Source organism: Gambusia affinis, linkage group LG05 (genome assembly GCF_019740435.1).
Source record: "Gambusia affinis linkage group LG05, SWU_Gaff_1.0, whole genome shotgun sequence".
Lineage (NCBI taxonomy): Eukaryota > Metazoa > Chordata > Actinopteri > Cyprinodontiformes > Poeciliidae > Gambusia > Gambusia affinis.
Window position 1 is genome coordinate 5,584,238 of NC_057872.1, and position 20,946 is coordinate 5,605,183.

At 40.6% G+C, this 20,946-nt stretch overlaps 2 protein-coding genes across 4 annotated transcripts; both read right to left on the reverse strand.

The window, feature by feature from the left end:
• Positions 1 to 95: 95 nt before the first annotated feature.
• Positions 96 to 6,167, reverse strand: coq3 (coenzyme Q3 methyltransferase). Its single transcript, XM_044118144.1, has 6 exons — positions 5,719 to 6,167; positions 4,649 to 4,780; positions 3,703 to 3,802; positions 1,583 to 1,858; positions 766 to 925; positions 96 to 615 (listed from the first exon to the last, which is right to left on the reverse strand). The coding sequence occupies exons 1-6, from the start codon at positions 5,892 to 5,894 to the stop codon at positions 443 to 445; spliced, it is 1,017 nt and encodes a 338-aa protein (XP_043974079.1). The 5' UTR covers positions 5,895 to 6,167; the 3' UTR covers positions 96 to 442.
• Positions 6,168 to 7,279: 1,112 nt separating this feature from the next.
• On the reverse strand, positions 7,280 to 16,534 carry pnisr (PNN-interacting serine/arginine-rich protein). Of its 3 annotated transcripts, none has more exons than XM_044118137.1 (12): positions 16,490 to 16,533; positions 15,916 to 16,027; positions 15,608 to 15,793; positions 13,703 to 13,947; positions 12,301 to 12,484; positions 11,385 to 11,575; positions 11,141 to 11,281; positions 10,949 to 11,048; positions 10,343 to 10,396; positions 9,785 to 9,970; positions 8,001 to 9,084; positions 7,280 to 7,616 (listed from the first exon to the last, which is right to left on the reverse strand). In XM_044118137.1, the coding sequence occupies exons 2-12, from the start codon at positions 16,004 to 16,006 to the stop codon at positions 7,583 to 7,585; spliced, it is 2,496 nt and encodes an 831-aa protein (XP_043974072.1). In that variant the 5' UTR covers positions 16,007 to 16,027; positions 16,490 to 16,533; the 3' UTR covers positions 7,280 to 7,582. The 3 variants fall into 3 exon arrangements, with proteins under 3 accessions (XP_043974072.1, XP_043974071.1, XP_043974073.1); XM_044118136.1 differs by having other exon boundaries at positions 8,001 to 9,087; positions 16,490 to 16,532; XM_044118138.1 differs by lacking the exons at positions 7,280 to 7,616; positions 8,001 to 9,084; positions 9,785 to 9,970; ... (1 more) ...; positions 10,949 to 11,048; positions 11,141 to 11,281 and having other exon boundaries at positions 11,462 to 11,575; positions 13,767 to 13,947; positions 16,490 to 16,534.
• Between the last annotated feature and the right edge of the window lie 4,412 nt (positions 16,535 to 20,946).

The window sequence follows — 20,946 nt, forward strand, 5'->3', positions numbered from 1 at the left end:
CCCCTCTGAATGGTCTTAGAAGCTATATATGGAAACTGGGAAGCCGTGATTTTATTATCACAGTCAAAAATGAAAAATAAAAATTCCAAGACGTATAACAGTGAAAAGGTACACTTTAATAGAGGAAGATGCATTTTGATAAACATTCACTGAGGCAGAATGGCATATGATGAAAATAACGATATGCTCTGACCCAGAGAAGTCTTAGAATTACTCCAAGGCAAGCTTCTTTCCATATATCGACTACATTAACATTTTGACTAAATCTCATGTCTTAATGACTAGAGCACACAGGTCATTCTATACCAAGTCTGTCTTTAATCCCTGAATAATCTCAGTCCCTAATTGGTGTTTCACAGCTGACCCGAGGGACACCAAAAGTGCAGCTACACACCTCAATCCCTGTTAAATTTTTTTTTTTTTTTTTTTTTAATAAAGTGGTTCAGCTGTGTGCCACTTCATTGTGGCCCCCAGGGGGAGTGCTGCCATCCTCAGCTTTATCATCCTGCTTGACAACATGGAGGGCATAGTTGATTTCAGTGTTGTTTGTCCAGCTCCAGGCTCCAGAGATCGGGTTGTACAGCATTCCTTGGACAGACTGCACCAAGAAACCATCTGAGAAGGGAGCGGAAGGCAAAAGAGACAAACCTTTATCATACAAAGTCATTGAAATAAAATATTTGGCTACAACGCAGACACGTAGTTAACATCTGTATGGGATCTTAGTTGGTGCTTTTCCCTCTATTTCGGATATTTGTGACTCACTGGACTCCAGGAGGCGCTCCAGCTCCACGGGGCTGATGAACTTCTCCCAGTCGTGTGTCCCTCTGGGAACGATGTGCAGCAGCTGCTCGGCGACGACGATGGCCAGCGCATACGACAGGTTGGTTTTATTTAGAGTGGTGATGAAGAGTGAGCCTCCTGGCTGCACAGAGAAGAGGACCTCACAGGCTTAGATCAGGAAAATTCTGACATTTCTGGATCGTAAATGCATCAAAACATAGAGGTGTAATAAGCTACTGTATTTTCTTCCACACGTTGAGACATGTCTAATTCATTCCGCCAGAGAAAGTGAAACCTTCTGCAGGTAACAGGAAAGATGACTAGAGTACAGCACATGCTTGATTTGGAAAATGCTGCCGGGTTTTTTTGACATTTCAAAGTTAATGTAAATACATACATAATACATACACAAAGACATGTTTTTGTTTTTTTTCCCCACCAGGGGGTCTTTTTGTGGGCTCTAGTGTCTCTTATATGACAGTAGGCTGACAGGAAAGGGTTTATTGTACTGTACAATGTATGTACTGTGCAATGTTGCATTTCTAGGATTGCAGAAAATAAGCTTAAATGAAAAATTTTAAGAATGTGGCAAACTTTTAAGATTCGACTAATCGTCACAATAATCGGTGGAATAATCGATTTCTAATATAATCGCTAGCTGCAGCTCTATCTGAGATTTTTAAAAAAGTCCACAGTGGCACCATATGCACAACCGTGGGCGCTCAGGTGTACATGCGTTACCATAGCTATGTAAACGGCTAGAGAAGTGAATTGACACAAACGCATAGAGACGATGCACCTTCAGAACGCGACTGCAGCAGACGGCGAAAGTGTCCAAGTCGGCCAGATGCTCCACCACTTCAGACGCCACGACGGCGTCGAACTGGGTGACCCCCTGCTCCGGCTCCGGCTCCAGCTGCGCCTCCCCTTCGCCGGCGAGCTCCTCCAGGGTGCAGGCCCGGTAGGACACCCGGTCGCGGAGGTCCGGGTCGTGAGCCGCGTGCTGCTGGGCGATGCGGACGCTGTCTTCTACTGGATCTATACCCGATACGGTGGCTCCCAGGCAACCCAGTGGCTGAAGAGGCCGAGGAGAGGTGGGGGTGAGGAGAAAATAAACAAAAAAAACATCAGTTGGAAGTTTCGAACCGTTGATTTCATTGAAGAAAAACATTATTATTACCAGAATTTGGCCTTGTGTTAACATTGTTCCAAAGATTTAGTCTTCTTATTCCTAAGAAACAACAGAGTTCATATAATAACTGTTGCCCTGTTCATGGGGTTAATATTAGCATTTGTTTTCTGACAAAACACCACAAAATCTGGAAAGTATTCATCTTTTGGGCACCTTACATTGATGACTATGAAAGTTATGTTGAAACAGAGCCAATTGTTGTAAATAATAGGCAAAGAGCTAAGAGAACAATTTGTTTTCTCAATCAAAACATTAAAAAACTGTCACATTTGGGAATGTGTCAAATGGACACTTGGTAAGGCCTGCCATTACAAATTTTGCATTACATTGTTGTGATAAAACGATATGTTGTTATTTTGAGACCGTGCTCAAGCAATTAATTTTACAAATGCAAACTTGTAAACTGCAAACAAATCTGTTCCTCAAAACATAAATAGTGATTGTCAGGATGGAAATTATTGAGATAATTTTAGTTTATGCGATGAATTACCCAACTGCAAAAAGGTTTTCGTTCCAGTCAATTATTAACCACAGAAAATGAATGCTATAGTGTGTGAAGCGAATGAACAACAGATTGCATATCCGATTGCATTTTCACTTTCCTTCTAAGCATTGTGGCTTAAAACATATTTTTAAGGCTAGATAATGTATTTGCCTTAAAAATTGAACAGTGAGTGTGACAGGAAACGTTCTTACATTACGCCAGCCCAGATAAACTCTTCGGAGTAAAGAAAAAAAAACAGACTGGTTCTGAATAGAAAAGTCTCTTTTAGAGAATTTTAGCTGCTTCCACTCAATCTGGGTTTGTAGATTTTACATACTCTGACTCACTTATATTAAGTAAGTAGTCCACACCTTGAAGATTCCCTGTTCAAAGTCGGAGTATTAATAATTACATGATTTAGCAATAAGAAAGGAAACTAAAGCAAAATAACAGCATTCAGGAGAGTTACAAAGCAAAAACCACTGCTGACCAAAAATAAAGATATATATATATATATATATATATATATATATATATATATATATATATATATATAAAAAGGAAAAGAACATCTCACATTTTCAGAACTTTTGTTGAGAAAAAAAGTGGAAAAATGAATTCAGCTGTCAATCCTGTTATGTTCGGTGTTGACTACACTGCCCTCTTGTGGAGAGATGCAAATATTTGCCCAGGAGGCTTCATTCATTCACACATACACACACATACATACACCCCCCCCCCACACACGTCTGATCCACTCTGATGGGCAACGCAACCCGACACACAGTAAACATCTATGATCCTAACATGGCCTTATATGGGCGTGTGCGCGAGTCTCCATAAATATGACAGGATGTGCCCTGCAGAGGCCTGATTTTGTCATCCCAGATCACACAACCGAGCTGGTTATGTCCTCAGATCAGAACACAGCTGTCCACCCATCAACAATAACAAACAGATAAACAACAGTGGACGACTGGCTGTCCAGTCCACCACACTGCGACCAGTTAGACCACAAGAGAGCAGAGCCGGGACGACACCGGAGTGCGTGTTTTCACATGCTGATTGGAGTCGGCTGCCACTGAAACGTGAATGAAAAGCTTCAATGCGACAGAGAAAAGAAAAGAAAAAAAACAGCAAGTAGACAGATACTACAGAGCAGGATGTGTCTCCATGTCTCTGCGCTCACTGCGTTGCTCCCCCAAACAGAGAGGGGAGAAAAAAAAAGAAAAAAGATCTTCACCTCTGAGAGCAGGCCTCCGCCACAACCCACATCCAGGATTCTCAGTCCTGCCAGCGGTTGTCCGGGGTGACGCTCTCTCTGCGCATTCAACAGATTATCCCTGAAAAGATGGCAGAGCCGTCAAAAGTCTCGCATTCAAATTTGCTGTGGAGCAGAAAAGTTTTCTTTCAGTCTGGATAAAAGTGAGCTCATGCTGTCAATAAGTCAAGAAATGTAAGACTTTGTAAAATCTTTTTCGATGCCATTTTGGATACAAGACAGAAAGAAACTAAATCGACAAATAGCTGTGGGATGATGACGCATTTCAATCAAGCAGAACAAAAGTAGCGAAAACAAATGTCGTCCACCCAACTAGCGATAAATTTGCACTTGCCAATGATAGATGCAAAAAAAGTTAGCTAGCTAGCAAGGACATTTTAGCAGCTAGTTAGTGGTAGCCTCAACCGCTTCCGAGTCACAGAATGCAATAAAGATGACTCAAGCTTTTGCTTGAAAGAAAACTATGAGATTAAATAGTCCTGCCATGCCAAAATGTAAGACCACTGACTGACATACTTAACGCCTTTTTTTCAAAAGTGAATTTAAGACATCTTAAGGCCTTGACGTTAGATACGTAAATTTAAGACTTTTTAAGGATGAGCGGACACACTGTAAGAAGCGGGAAACCCAGGATTCAGAACACTTTTTAGTTGTATTTCAAAGTGTAAAACCCAAATACATCTTCAGAACTGGAACAAAGCAAGTCCATGTACGAGTTCACTACACTTTTCTCATTTTGTTCCATGAGGTACTGGCTGAGAGGGGATGAATACAAATGCACATCACACATTTTTCTTTTCATTCAACAATTATGTTGATCTCCTACGTATACACACACTTTTTAAAAAGTCTGCAAAACAAAAAACAACTAACCAAACCGAAAGAAAAGAAAGAATGACAGACTCACCGTACGAAAGGCACCCTGAGGTCGTTCATGGCATGAAGGGCAGCAAACTCTCCCTCTTCGTCCCACCACTTGTTGGCCAGCAGCTGGAACCTCTTCACCTCACCGGGGTCCACAGTGGTGTGGATGGCTGACCTAACGGTGTACATGGTTCAGTGATCATTATCATGACAAACAAAAAGATATTAAATGTACCTTTGAGTTTCATTTTACAGCACCCTGAACTCGATGCTGTTACTTCTCAAAGCCGCATTGATCTGCATTTAGAAGTACAGAACAGATTTAAATTTTTTTTTTTTTACAGGAACATTCTGCTGGGTTTCCTTATATATAAAGCTTTTTAAAACTAATTTGAATAATGAAATGAACTTGACTGCAATGTTTGGTAACTGGGATCAGTTGATCTATGATTCGATTGAATTGACTTTTTGTTAACTGGTTTGTGAATTGGCACCATGTAATTAAACTGAATTTAGTTAAATAGAATATAATATGTCTTAAAAATGTACTTTTTAAATTAGCAAATACATTTAGCTAGTAATGAGGTTAATGCACCCTTTCCATTGGGGGGCAGGGAGAGCAAATTTATCTTACATTTTCTCACTCAGTCTATTTGTAATCAAGATAATAAAAAATGAGTTGTTTCTGGAAAATTCTACGTTATTTGGGATCATTTTAAGTACATTTTTCATTGAAAATTTTAAACAATTAGCAAATGTACTAGCATTAGTTTATGACCAGTTGACCACTAAAACAAGATGGTGAAAGGTGTCTGAGTTTGGTACCCATATGGAGGACAGGTCGGGCAAAAAGCGGGGTGCACACTGGTAATGTTAATATAATCCGACGAAAAATCTTTACTTGTCTAATAACAGTCATAATCAACTACAATTGTATTGGCTAAATTGCTACATATACCACCAGCTTCGGCTTTTTGCTGGTCCACGTTAGGATAACCAATAATCATCTGAAAGCTCATTGGAAGTCATTGTTCCTCACACGGACACCGTACACGAGAGGCTCAGGTGGTTATCAAACCATCCACCCTCGGCTCGCTCGGTTCTGTTAAGTACCCGGTCTGGTGCATCCCTGCACAGGCGCTCCTCTGCTGCCACAGTGTCCGCTGCTTACACACCGCAGCCCAGTTGAATCCGCTCCTAGCCGCCGCTCTCTGGAAGGCACCGCAGGCGGAGGTCGCTTTAAGGCCCTTCAACCCGAACATGAGACGGCCAAACTTGTTGGAGTACATCTCCCTACAGTCATCAGCTGTGTAACCCTTCTTGTTTGTTTCCTTCTTCTTCTTCTACTACTAGGTTTTAATGGCCTCGCGGTGGGCAAACCACACCACAGTCCATTATCGCCACCAACTTGCAAGGAGAGTGAAATAAGATAACATAAAAATATAATTTCCAACCGTCTTCTGGATTTTTAAACAAGAATTTTTCTTTCTTATCTTCAAATTGTTTTTGACATTTTTCTTTAATTTTCCTTTGAATGCTTTTTTCTTCTTCGGCTGTCTGGTGGGAGCTGTGGGCGTCAACACGTCTCTACCGCCATCTTCTGGATGTGATAGTCACCCAGTTTGGTATATTTTCTTCACGTTTTCCATTTTGAGTAAGTTTTATTGTTACGTTGTAAAGTACTTTTTGCTCTCAAAGAGTGGACACCTTTACTATTGTGAACTGCCATTTAATAACGCCAGTTCACAAATTTCCATGTATTTTTTTTAGAATTTAAATGCATAATACAGTAATGCAGTATTGTACAAACATGACAAAATCTTGTCATTGGTATTGGTTCTAACACAGTTCACATTATAACAAAATATGGTTTTATTTTTCTTTTGATGTTACAATTCAACAAATATGTTGTATATCTTTTTAAAACCCGTCATAATTAGTTATTGAACAGTCATTTTCCCATTTTGGCCAGGAAACTATCATATTTAACCCTTTTCCTCTTTGTTCCCATATTAGTATTATTTCCCGTATTGTAACAATAGCTGCCACCTCTCCGACGGTAGTTTTGGGGGTCAACTGATGAGTAATCCCTGTAATCTTGGTCCTCAAGTGTTGCTTCATTTCCCCAGGCCAATTCATTTGCTCTTAAGCGAATTTGAAACTTTTCTCAGACAGCCTGGCTTCGTATTGGCATCTTCTAATTAATCACTGGATGAGTCTTCACCATATCAGTGACTTTTCATCAATCCAATTGAAACTGTTGTAGGTTTCTCTGGTCTTGACTTCCATTTGAAACGTGTCTTGAGTTTTTAGATGACAACCTGGCATATTTAGTCTTGCACACATTTTCGATTCTCTAACCCAACTTTTTAAATCCGAGGTACACTGGTCTTTTGAACAGAAAGCAGTTACTTTGAGTACACATTTTTCAATTAGAAAGGATCTGCAAATACATTTAGGGGCTTTTTTTCATTTAAATCTCAAAACAGGACAAACTTTTCACAATCCACAAACTGGCTTTGTAAGACCAGAAAAGTGACTTGTTTTTCCTCATCTGCTAAAGCGAAATCTACATGGACAAAGGGCACGACCCAATCCCATTTCTAATAAATCTTCATCTTCTGATTTGTTAAAGCAATGACAATAGCAGCATTTAAAATGACATGAGACAAAACAAGGAAGATAACGGCTTTATTGGACATCATACAACAACGTGAGAAGGGAAGGAAATGTTCATATTATGTTTTAAAACGGTACAACTTCAGATTTTAGTGTGATTAAACTCTGCATAATGAAATCTAGCATTCAAAATGTATTGTTTGTCAGTCACACTTTAAAAATTACAGCATATTTACAATAAAAGAAATGTATGAGGGGGGTGTTCACCTACACAACTGCCTCTATAATGAGACAAGCCTGCTCAACTCATGGAATTTTAAGCGGGTAAATGCACAGATCCAGATGTCGACTGTGCTCCTCAGCGTTTGCTTCGATGGGATGGGGATGCGGACCTGGAAGAGAGGCGGATGGCGCGACATTAATGATATATTTAGCGCTCAAAGCATACGCTACAACATGCAAAGATCATTTCTGCTTCCCAGCCATCATAGCAAAGAGACTAATGTCCTATAGGTCTCTACATAGGAAGCTACCATGAAGACAGTGCAAAGCAACAAACAGTTTTACATTTTACTACGAAGATCCTCAAAGGCAAAAATGACCCAAGGTGTACTGAACATATGGCATAGAAAACCATCATAAGCCCTGTACTGTATAACACTTGATTTTACACAGTTGAGCACTTTGCGGCAACGACAGTCAACATTTCTCTGAAAATACAAATTCAAGTGAGACACACAACAGAGTAAATAGAGGGAATAAAAAACGAATACTACCTTGATCGTGACTTAGACTTGTGTTTGCGGCTTGCCTTCTTACCAGACTTGTGAGATTTTTCCACCGACCTTGACCGGCTACGTTTGGATTTCTTAGATTTCTTTTCCTTGCTAACTTCGGGGGTGGGGGATCTACTCGAGTCGGAGTCTGAGCGTTTCTTGCTAGCTTTGCTGGAGCCCTTCTTAGACGATTTGCTATCTTGCCGAGAGCGCTTGTCGCTCTGGGAGTCTGTCAAAGAGTCGCTCTCTTTCCTTTTCTTTGCCTTGTCATTCTCCTCTGTAACGGAGCTTCCTTTTTCCTTCTCCTTGTCTTTAGATCTAGGCTTCTCTTTCTTTTTGTCTGAATCTTTTTCTCTGTCTTTATCTTTCTTTTTCTTGTCTTTCTCATGGCTTCGACTTCTGTCTCTCCTCCTCTCCCTGTCCCTGTCCCTGCTTGAGACTTTTTGTTTATGTTTGCTGCTCCGACTGTGACTGCTGTCCCTGCGCTCCCGGCTCCTCTTCCTGTCCTTGTCCCTAGCTCTGTCTCTGCTGCGACTGTGGCTGTCTCTCCCCCTACCCCTGCCTCTGTCCCTGTCTCGCTCCCTGGACCGGGACCTACTCCTGCGGCTCCTGTGCTCTCTGGAAGCGCTGCGCTCCCTCTTGTGGCGACTTGAGCGCTCTGCGCTGCTCCTCCTCCTGTCCCTGGCCTTCTCGCTGCGGTGCCTGTGGGAGCTGTGGCTGCGGCTGCGCCGCCGGGCTTTGCGGGACGAAGAGCGACTACGCCGCCTCTTCCTTTGTGGGGACAAAGACCGAGAGGAGCTACAGGAGGATGTAGAGGAAGACGAGGACGTGGAGGAGGAGCGGGAGCTGCTGCGGCTGGAGGTGGAGCGGGAGCTGCTGCTGTGACCGTTGGCCGGGGAGTCGCTGCCGGCTCGCCTCGATTGTTCCTTCCCTCGGCCTGAGTGCTTGCCCTCATCACTACGGGACCCACGCCTGTCTACCACAGACTCTGGCTCCTTCTCGTTTACTTCCTGTTTGTGTGCATTTTCTAACTGACCCTCATTGTATTCCCCCTTTTCTCTGCTCAATCTCTCCTTCGCCATCTCTTCTGAAAAACACACAAAGAAAGATTAAAAACAAATGTAAGAACCTTAGTTTTATATAAAGTTGTAGAAAGTGGTTCTCACTTTGTGTAATTTCCGTTTTTTCATTAAAGATGCAGTAAGTAACTTCTGTAAAAATATGTTTTTTACATATTTCTTAAAACTATCACAAGAGCTTGATTGACAGCACTAAGACCCTCCTCCTGGCTCTGATTGGTTGTTTCTAACCAAATTGCATTTCTGTAGTTAGCACAGGAAGCAATGGGGGAAGACAGACAAGCTAAATCTTTTCACAGATAATCTGTCATTCTAGTGTCATGACATTACAGATTTAACAAATATGGAAAAAACACATTTTTAAAAATGTTACCTGCTAAAGCTTTAATTCCTTTTCATGTAAACGCTTCCTTCAATATCAAATTAAGATAACAAAGGACATAAGGAAAGGAAGAAAAATCTATAGAAACCACGGAAACAATGAAAGAAACAATACACAGTGGAGGAAGGAGAGAGTTATACAAAGGAAAACTAAAGTAAGAAAGAAGAGGTTAGACAGTCCTAAAAATAATTTTATTGTATTTGTATATATATAATTTTATACTTTGGAAACTTTTTCTCCTTGTTTTGATGTGAGACAACAGACAAAAAAAAACCCTCAATTCCTTTTAAGTGCTTTTAAAAATAACCTAACTTGGGACTCACCCCGTGCAATCAGAGCTTCTTGTGCCAGTTTTTCCTGCAATTCCTGCTCTTTACGGCGGAAGGCGTCCTGCTTCGCTCGGATGCGGTGGTGCAGTTCTTCCTCGTCTGTCTCCGAAGAGTCAGACCCTCGAGCGCTGCGAGCGTCGTCGTCCTCGCTTTCATCTGAGCCGTAGTCACCAATCCCGCCTGCCACAACAGAGCCCCCCCAAGACCGTTCAATTGGTGGAAGGAAAACGAGATGCATTCTAATACAATTAGGTTTCAAATAATGAAACCGACTCAAACACAGGAACCCCCATGAAAGGCACTTAATCCTATGTAAATCTGCAGTCATCACTGATAAATCTTTAAAAAAATAAAAAAATAAAAAAAGCATGCTTTTGTGAAACTACACAGAAAAAGTGTCTTGAACGATCTTAAAAGAAACTAATATATTTTGCCGTCACGTCTTAAAATTCTTATTGTTTTGCCCAATATAACTCCCAACCACGATTTCTAAGCATTTCCCGTCTCCCGCCCCCCTCTAACCCGCCCAGCGACAGAAAAAGGGATACTCACTGAGACCGGTCAGAGAAGCCAGTGCACTTGACTGTGCCAGCTGTTTTGCAGGAGCTTTGATTCACATCAACAACAGGAACAACATGTTAAAACACAAACTGCCATTGTCTCTTAACGGAAGAGAGTTGCTAGAGAAGGGGCCACAGATTTAGCACTAGTCACAAGAGCTGCCGTTGGTAACAAGAGATTAAAGCAAAAATGAAAATATACACAAAAAAAAAGAAAAATAGAGAAAAAAAGAGAGGGTTAACAACAAACTTCAAGTCAAACAGGATAAGAAACCAATCTGTACTAATGCAGTAACTTCAATAAACCATATCACTTGCTCCCCCTAGAGGTGAATTCACTGACTACAGACACTTTTTTTTTCCCATTTAGCTTTAGATTTTTTTAAGCTAATTTATCAGAGGCATGCTCTCCCTCCATCTGGTGCATTAGCAGAGAATGGTTAAAAAAAAAAGCATATCAGATAAACTCCATATGATGCTCATTCAACTTTCTTACATGTGGCTAGATTATAAACATTATTAAGCACATCATTTAACTGCAGACTTGTTGGTGAAAAGCAACTGGTGATGATATGGTGAGGGAAACGGGCAAGCAGACCTCGAGTGGCTTTTCTGTGGGTATCCCTGGCAACGTGCATGATCTCCTCGTTGGTGACCGTGAGGAGGATCTCAGTCAGGAGAGTTTTAGTGATGCCCATCTATAGGAGAGATGTAAACAAACAGGTTCATGTTTGAAATGGCTGCGGCCGACTGTTTGTGACGTTGGGATGATGTGACAAGAGGAACCGACCAGCAGCTCCTCCTTTAACTCGTCGGTTAGCTCTGGTTCGCTGTCCTCTGCCGGTGGAGACGGGCTGCGGACGGTAAACTCTCGCTTCACGGTTATCTTCTCCTCGCTCTCGTGCTCGTCGTTGCCCTCGTCGTCGCTGTCCTGATTTTCAAAAGTTAGCAGGAATTGGGAGTCGATACTACTTGATAACAAAAAGAAAATAACCCAGAAAGTGTCCAGCATCAAGATCCAAAAAGATTCTTACAAATTTGCTCTTGCGGGGCAAACGGGGCCCATCCCCTTCCATGCTGGCTTTGTGTTCTTTCCTGTCGTCCTTTTTCATTTCGGCGCGCTCCTTCTCCATCCGCTCTCGCTCCAGCTTCTTCTGCTTCTCCCTGTCCATCTTCTCCAGACCCTCTCGGATCCACGCGGGCAGCGTGCGACGCTTTATGGCGTCTGAAGAAAATCGACATTAACGATGCAAGTATTTAATCTGTCAGGAACCATCACTGAGTAATCACATTCCTGTGTACAACATGAGATTTTCTTTTAGCTTGTTGACTTTACAGTGCAGAACAAATGACTGGAAATTATTTAAAACAAATATTTATTTTAAGAGTTGTAATAAACTTCGATGTTTTTCATAAACTAAACTTAAAAATACCAGAAACATTTAGAAATTTAACTCAGGTAAGTTAATAAAAACAAATAAAAATAAAAACACCTGGAAATTTGGAAGATTTTTTAAAACAATGGGGTTTTTTGTACAAGGTCATAGGTGAAAATATTGAGCAGAATGGACAGAATTACACTGAAATGTTGAATTCAAATCAAAAGGAAAATACATCACTTTCTTCTACTAATATTTGTGTCATGGTGAAATTGGTTTTCTTCCTGACTGTCCTGTATTTAACCCCATCAGCTGCTTGTGCTGGATATTATTTACAGATATCAGAATATAGAGGACAAAACACAAATCCGCACTTTTCATTTGTAAAAAATGTTGAAACGCACTTCCTCTCTTCACAACTCTGTACTACTCTGTAACATAAAGTCTCAAAAAATACACAGAGATTTGTGGTTGCAATGTGAAAAGGTTGACGGTCTGAATACTTTAGCAAGGCATTGAATATGTATTTAAATTCCATCAGGTTTACAAAGCAATGGATAGTGAAACTCACCTAGAGGGGCTAGAGGAGCCAGAGCAGCCGGGGCCTCTGGAGGCTTGACGGGGAGCTGGATGGGGGATCGGGGCCGGTCCCTGAAGCCAGGCGGTCGGGTGTCCCGCCTGCTCTGAGGGGGACCCTGCCAGTACGGGGAGTGAAACCCCGTGGGAGTCGGGGGGAAGGACGGAGCGGCGCCGTGCTGTCAACAGACGGAACAGGCTGAAAATTAAATACTGGAGCTCAGCGTTTCTTCCATCACTGTAGTTGTTGGCTAGACGGCCAGATTTCCTACCGGAACCTTCTGGAAAGTCAACAGTGGCCCTCATTGGGCTTTATCTTTATCTTCTGGTCGTCATTTGTTTTATTCAGAGAATTAAAGTTGCTTTTGGTTCAGGCTCAGCAACATACAGCAATATTCTGCTATAATCTCCTACTCTGAATAAATACTTGTCATGTTAAGATGCTACTTTTTAGAGCAGCTAATCAAATGACGTCTGTTGTAGAGCTGACGTCATTTGATTATCTTAGTGATTGATAATCAATCAATTATTCTGACAATTAATTGGACTTAAAAAAATACCACACTCTATAGATTTTCATTTGAGACTGTTTTATACAATATTAGAAATTTATTCAAATATACAAATAATTCAATTCCCTTTTTAAGTAAGAAAATAAATATTTTATGGCTTGATTTCAACATAGCATTCTTTAAATCTTTTATGCTGGTCATTTTTGGAATTAACTGATTAATAATTACATTAAAAATGTGTTTAATATGACTTTAATTTTTTTTTTTTTTTTTTACAAAATTTGAACATGTGAAGCTAAAATTGCCGCCCGAGGAGTTTTAGGTGAACATATTTATAGAGAAAGAAGAATTCTTTGTTTATCTTGAACCCAAAATGTAAATATTTTTGGTATAGTTTTGGCTCAATCACTGCTCTCAGTGTGTGTGTTTTTTTTTTTCAACAAATCCCAAGTCAGAGTCAATATAATCCAGTTAATTAACCGGTTACTAAATTAGTTGATGTCAATAATAAATTCATCACAATTAATCTGATTAATGGTCTCAGCCATTCTCTGTTCTTAGTGAAACATAAACTAGGCGTGTTTGCCGTCTCAGCAAATCCTCTCTTTTTCCTAATGACATGATGGATGTCCAACTTCTATAAATGTCAACCTCATAAGTTGAATTTTGCAAAATGATGCAGAACATCTGCAGCCTGAAAACTTTAACATTTTATCAAACACTCCAAACATGCAGCGTGTAAAGCATTACATGTGGACAGAGTCTGTGACGCAGCTAGACGCTGGCGTCCAGCACAGACGTTGCGGACTGCCTCTTCCTCTGCTACTCGCTTCTCACACTACAACCCAACAAGCTTCAACAGTTCCTACCGCAGCATCTGCATACCTGATAATCAAACTGGTTCATGGCCATGGGGGCCATGGCGTAGCTGTCGGGCTGTGCCCCATACCCATGGCTGTTCTGGGGGTAACCCCCGCGGTGGGCTTCAGAGTTGAACTCCACGCTGTCCTGGCTGTTGCTGTCCTCGCTCGGGGCCACCACGTCCATCGGGCCGGACCCCGGAGGAATCCAGGGCTGCTCGGGTGGAGGTGGTGGCGGAGGGGGAGGGGCCTGACCGTGTATCCCCCACTCTGCAAAGCAACATGTCACCATTTACTTATTATATGCTTTCCACAATTTCCAGTAAATTTCATCCTTTTATAATTTGTTCACACTGAAGTCTGGGTGAGAGGTGAAACCAAGACGGTTTATTGAGGCTTCACTCAATAAAACAAGTTCAAATGGCTAAATATGTCATATTTGCAGAGCCTGGACTCATTCTGTGCTCCAGCAGAGATGGAGACTTTTACATTTTAATCAAGGCAAGATTATCATGGAGGAAATTATTTGTTTTTCTAATCAAAAACAGGTTAGGTGAAAACACAAAACACCTGTCTTTTAATAACCAATCTCTCATTTCATAGTAAATATAAACATATTCATCCAGTGACTCTTACTCAAATGGAGACTTTTTATTGTGACCATATAAAAAATTATGACCCAAATCTTGTTTTTATTGCTAAGAGAGTTTTCCCTCCCATTTGTTTCAATTGGGCACAAAAGAATGTGCAAACTGGATTCATTTTTGTAGAGAAAACGCAAAAATTCCTTTTTAAGTTTCAGATCTTTGATGATTTTCACATTCATTTTCTACAAAAATTGAAAAATAAATCAACTTTTTTTTTTATTTATTGCTTGAGCAAAAATCCTAATCTACTTTTTAGGGATTTTAGTTTTTAACAAAAGTTTTATGTTTTGTTTTTTTTTCTTCTTCAAGGATTACTTTTGACTGAACAATTTTGGGAAACACAACAAAAAGTTTGGACACTCCTGGTCTACCGTCTGTGATTGTACATCTGCCACATCCTCAAAGAGTCACATGGATGCAATTTGCATAAACAATTTTCAAAAATAGAAACTGAAATCACTGCCTGTTTTTATGAGCACGATTTATACAAAGACCTTATCGGAAGAGGCAGGTAGTGACTAGTTACATTAACTCAGAGTTACTTGAGTAACCTTTTAAAACATATATCTTGGAAAAGTTTTACTGAAGCATCCTTTTTTTTTACTTCGGTTTGAGTAATATTTTAAAACAACACTGCTATTACGCTTGTCAAAAAAATACCTCTGGTAACTTCACTGAATGAACAACAATTTTCTTAATCAAAGCTGCACAAGACACAATAACATCTAGAGAGTTTATGTGAGACTTCTTGTGTTCACAACCTGCATTTTTCTGTTGATCCTGCTGTACCATCCGGAATTCGAGTGACGATACAATAAAATGTTTACATTGTCATTTATTGCACTGATCTTACTAATCTGGGTTTTTCCCTGATCCAAGTTATCTTCATCTTTTACAATTACTTTTGATTCTCTCCGTCACATGACCTGCATTTCTCAGAAGCAGCAGGACAGACAACTGCTGAAACACGAGTTATTACATTTAACAACATTCACGGCAAAGGACTAAGTTGACAAACCTGAAAAACAGCCTTTCCTGAACGCTTTTTCCAAACATATCACTAGAAATGTTACAAATTTAAAACTAAAAATGTCATATCAAAACAAAGAGTGGGAAAAAAAGCTAATGCTAGCCTAGCACTTTAAGTATGTGTTGAATCAGAGACATCAAGCATTACTTTAGAGTTCTGATCTTTTAGTTAAAGCAGAACTGACCTGAGAAGTGGCTCTCTGGGAAGCCTACAGTCAAATCAAAGTATCTCCCCCACCCCCTCCAGCGTTTACCTGGTTGCCACATCCGTCCAAACCCTGGTTCACCCTGAAAGGCTCCATGGTTAGCCGGCGGAGCAGGTGGACCAGAATCATGGCCGGGGAGGTCCTGACCATTAGGCTGAATGTTGTGCGGTTGTGTCCCTGTTGACTCCTTTTGGGCTATCCAGGCCTGTGCCAGAGCAGCCCAGTCCACCTGACCTAAATAAATACCAAATAATCCCAACATATCAACAGATGATCACAAACAATCGTGCAACATTTTTCTTGTTTTTGAAAAGAGGAAAAAAAATGTTTAGAACGTTAACGCATCTTTCACTGACCTGGGTCATGCTGGTGCTGGAAGGACTGCATCCATTGCTGCTGGCTGCTCAGAGGCCACTGCGGCCACGGCTGTCCTCCCTGATCCCACATCTCTCCTCTCCGCAGTAACACCTGCAATATCCCGAACAAGTGACATTCAGAGGTTCGGCTAAGACGACATCCGCAACCTAACACACCTTACAAGACACCCTCTCATTAACAGCCAGAAAAGCGCCAACGTTGCCGCTGGCTCACTAGCTAAAAACGCCGGGGATTACTGAAAATTATTGACAGTTTTTTCAGCTGTTGTGTTGGATACAGGCGAGGTGAAACGACGGGTCTTGTGTCATGTTGACGTGCGAGACCAAAATAAAGCGCACGGGCAGATGAAATGCCAACCTCCAAGACAGCCTCGAGCATAGAGCTAAGGAAGCTAACGTCGGCTAATGTTAGCTAGGATTTAGAGCTCGTAGGGGACTCGGCTGTTATCTCTAAGGCAACACAGGAGCGAGTCTGTGGTTTGTCAAATGGTTCAAAGGGGAGCAGACATTAAATTACACACGCGTGCTTTTCTTAGCGTAACACAATTCCCACCTTTTCCAGTCTGCTTCTCTCCGGAGATACGGTTCAAATCAAAATGGCTGCAGTTAGCAAGAAGCCGTACTGGAGGAAGCGGAGCTATGCTGCCTTCACTGAAAACTGGGAATGTTTAGATTCAAGTTTAGAAGCGGTAAAGATGTGTCACGCTGCACTTAAACAGAACAAATTAGGTTGTATGTTCAAAAAGAAAAATAAGAAAAAAAATGGTGGGACTTTCTTAGGAGTGTTTTTTTTTTTGTTACTTAAAATATATATAGCTTTCATATTTCAGGATTTTCTGTTTCAATAAAACAAACAAGATAAAAAAAAAAGAATATCAGTCAACTAAATATTGAGCCAGACCAAAATCCTTTATTGGCATTTTAGTGGTGGATGAATGAAATACTTTTTCTTTTTGGATTTCACTATGCGATGTAAAGGAGTCGACGAGCGCACATAGTATCTAAACGCAGCACCAGTACAATCTTTGGTGGGTGAACCATCACAGGCGGATCAAAATTGTAGCGGGCCCAAAGCAGAACAGTGCCCCCCATCCCCGCGCCCGCGCCGGCCCCTCCCTTGCTCTCTGCTATGCTGCAGCTAGCTAAGAATGTCATGAATACTGAGGTCAGTTGGTATGGCCACCAGTGACGGCGGATAAACAGTTTTCCTGTAATAGTAAGTTATTTCCCAGCCAATAGCATGTTGAACAGTTGATTGACAACATTAAGCACCTCCTCCTGGCTCTGCCTGGTTGTTTTTGTTTAGGAGTAGTGCATTGGAAGCGGTAGAGGAGATCGATCCTTTCACATATCTGCCTCATACCATATTGTCACGACATGGTGACAGATTGAACAAGTAAAGAAAATATAAAAATATAGATATAATATTTATTTTTTTATTATTTTTTTCTTTCTACAAAAGTTAAATATTAAAATTTAAAGATATTGTTTATACAAAAATACTGGAAATAATGTATAAAGCATTGAATAAAAGTCTTCCTTCTGGTATTCAGAAATTATTTCAGTTAAGAGAAAATCAATATAATTTGCAAGGTTTGTTTATATTTGAATGTGCAAAAGAGAAAAGTCAGATAAAGTCTAGATGTGTTTCAGTTATTGGTGTGAAACTGTGGAATGAATTGAATGACGATCTTAAGTTATGTCCTTTCTTGGTGAACTTTAAAAGAGCTTTAAAATGTAAAATGATCAAATCTTACGCTGATCTATATATGTACTTGAATCTGAATTTGAAGAAATCCTGGTAGGTTGTAAGGTAAAAAAAAATAGGGTAGGCAAGAATAAGCTTTGCTTCGGCCTATTCCTTTTCTGGTAAACTGTGGGTTTGTCTATTGTTCTTTTCTCTTTTTTTCTTTAGTTGTTTCTTGTGTTTAATGTGGACAATTTACCAAAATAAAGTGATTGAGTGATTGATTGAGTTACATATTGTAACTTTAATCTACACTAAATGTATCACGCAAATATTATTCAGGTTGGCAAAGTAATCACTTGCCAACCCTGGGTAAAGGGTTTTTGCAGGTGTTGTCCGATGCTATCCTGTACAGTGTTCGGGGTGAACAGCACCCTGAGAAGAACAAAGCCCCAGGCACGTGCAGTCCAAGTGTGTCGACGTTAGCGCGAGGAAAATGTGTTGAGTGCTGGGCGCCTGCGTCTGCCGAGGTGAGGCCCACAGTGACAGCAGATTGCATGGTGAAGAAGACAATTTTAACCTCCACTGCTGGTAAGGCAGCACTCCAGCAGCACCTTATTACTTTCATCCCAGTGTCTCACAAATTGTTGGGGGGTGGGCAGAGAAGGGTGGGAAGAAGGCACATTTCATTAAGTGAGATTAAATCACGTCAAACGCCTCAGCAGCATCTCCTCCAGCTAGACGCCTTCCTGCCCACCCCCCGTCCCCTAAAAAAAAAAAATAGACAAAACACATTTCAGGAGGGATTTGCCGTTTTCGTTGGTGGCCGCGTGACAACCGGTCCCGATGTTCCAGCTGTGTGACAGGCACGTCACCGCGCGCGAGGAGTCAAGAGGACACGCGGGGCGATGCTTTTCGACGTTGCCCTTTTCATGATTCCACACCCACCTCCTCTTCACCAGCTCGCGACATGTTCCGAAGCAGCGCTGCTTTGCACCCGTCATGGCCGGGAACAGGCCACGATGGGCGGGATGCGGCTCGGAGGGATGTGCAGTGACAACCCGGACAGAAAAACAAAACAAAACAAAAAAACCCAGTATGACAACAGTTTCAAAGTAGGAAACATAAAATCTGTCTAGATCTCTCTTTAGCAAGCACTGTTCCACAAAAAGATGGAACGTGAAAAATAAAGGAGTTCTGCAGACCGTATAGTTCATAAATCAGGTTTATTTTGATACAATGTTTTATACTCATTCCAAAACGTTATTGAAGAGTTACAGAATTTAAACTTTCCTTACTTTCAATCCCAAAGCACCATGAGTTTTTACTCTCTCTCTTTTATACAAATACACATACTTTGTACTGTTTCTGCCTACAGAAAACTCTATACTGTACATAAATAAAACACACACGTCCCTGTTTAAATGACTCTGCAAACATTTTATTCTCACCACAAACAAGTTTGTTAATATGAAGGCAGAGGCACTGAATTCATCCTTTTTTCTTTCTTTTTTCTTTAAACTCAAGTTCGTGACCCGATAGTCTGATCGCTCTTTATACATTTGTGGCAAATGATTGGCGAGCAAGCGAGAACAAAAAAAAATAAAAAATTCCAATGCCAAAATTAGGCAATACATTCATTTCTCCCCAAACCAGCCTTCATTGATTTCTTTAAATTGATATGAAGAATGTTTAATTCTGCTCTCATCCCCGTGACGACATGGAGGAAGATAACATCTGCTGCTCTGGAAAGCACATCATTTATCCTTGTGTGCTTTTAGTTACAGCAAGTACCACACCCGATGCAAAACGTGTCTTTGGCAAACTCGATCACAGAAAGTCTGATATTTGTACATTCCAATGAAATACAAAGCAAATGGGCTTACAGAGAAACTGCTATTAAAATGGTGCTATGTGTAGCAGTTTTCATCAGTGTTCGCCGACAGCCGTTTGTAGTGGTAAACGAGCGAAACTATTAATGAAAATATAATTAGTTCTTAGTAATATTAGCGGGTTTCTCATTATTTCCAACGCAAGAACATCTTACATCAATATGTTTCTGTCTCATAATGCATAATTTTTTTTGCTCTACAGCAGAAAGAAAAAAAAATAGATGTAAAGAGATATCAAGCAATGAGAGTCGTCGGGACTTTAGATTCGACCAGTTGGTAATCAGATGGCGACAGCCCCACACCCGAGTGTTACCAGGTCGCACTAATTGAAAACAACCTTCAGAATGGAAGTTGTTTCAGAGGGAAGAAGACTTAACTTTTTTTATTTCTCTTAGTTTTTTTGTCTTATTTGTTTCCCCGCTGATGAAACACATAATGACTCAATGTTAGGCTTTTTCTTTGCAAGGTGGGACAAACGCAGCCACACACATGCCTCCAATCAACTTTTTGAAGCAACATGAATCATATTTTAAAATAAATATGAGGTAAAATTGCTGATTAATTTGTTTTTAATTTTTCAAAGGATAAACTGAAGACTATTAGCTTAACAAAAATGACATTTTTTTTGCCATTTTGCCAGCATTACAGAATGACAAACAAAATTGGACCCCGTATTCTTCTTACAACTACTCTTTAATAAATGCCCTAATAACCCACAGTGACCTTGACATTTGTAGTGCAGCAGCTAATCTCATACCAGACGACGGCGCCACAAAAACAGTCGGTGACTCTCCTCTCGCAAGAGCATGATGGGATACAAGCGATGGCAACGTTAAAGGAGCTGCAGACAAACAGAATTTGGAAGAGCAACTTGGCAATATTATTGTGTAATTCAGACCAGCATAAACATGGAGACAATATAGACGAAATATATTGATATATTTACTGGAACTGCCCAAACTGATAGTCATAGCACCTTCCAGCTACATTCATTTGTCTTTCACTCATTTCATTCATTCTGACACACAATGTATTGACATCAACAAGTCAGTGCAGACTGCGGTTAGGCATGCATTGATTCTGCTAGCTGCTAGTTCGTTACGGGTGCAAACTCCATCATGCGTTTTATACCTTCAGCAAGGTACTCATACTGAGATCAATTAGAAATACTAAGCAGCTCCACGTCTTTCTCCGAAACTCGCTCTCAGAAGACGAGAGTTTGAATTCGGGATCTGAAGGTCAAATCCAGACGGTGTCGACATTTACTTTTCCTCTTTTTCCTTGCATGTCCTGTGTGTTTGAAAATATCAGTTGCTTCCCTTTTTTTTTTATTCTCTCCCTCTTTCCAGATTCGAACTGCATGAGGAGATGTGTTGAGTTTTTTTATTTTATCTATATATATATATATATATATATATATATATATATATA

Coding starts and splice junctions, on each gene's coding strand:
- coq3 (XM_044118144.1), bottom strand. CDS start 5,894: ATGTACTCCAACAAGTTTGGCCGTCTCATGTTCGGGTTGAAGGGCCTT. Junction 3,803..4,648: donor CTCAGGGTGCCTTTCGTACG/GTGAGTCTGTCA, acceptor CCATCTTTTCAG/GGATAATCTGTTGAATGCGC. Junction 616..765: donor GGAGCGCCTCCTGGAGTCCA/GTGAGTCACAAA, acceptor CTCCCTTCTCAG/ATGGTTTCTTGGTGCAGTCT.
- pnisr (XM_044118136.1), bottom strand. CDS start 16,006: ATGTGGGATCAGGGAGGACAGCCGTGGCCGCAGTGGCCTCTGAGCAGC. Junction 12,485..13,702: donor TGAACCAGTTTGATTATCAG/GTATGCAGATGC, acceptor GTCTGTTGACAG/CACGGCGCCGCTCCGTCCTT. Junction 11,576..12,300: donor GGCTCCTCTAGCCCCTCTAG/GTGAGTTTCACT, acceptor GATTTTCTTCAG/ACGCCATAAAGCGTCGCACG.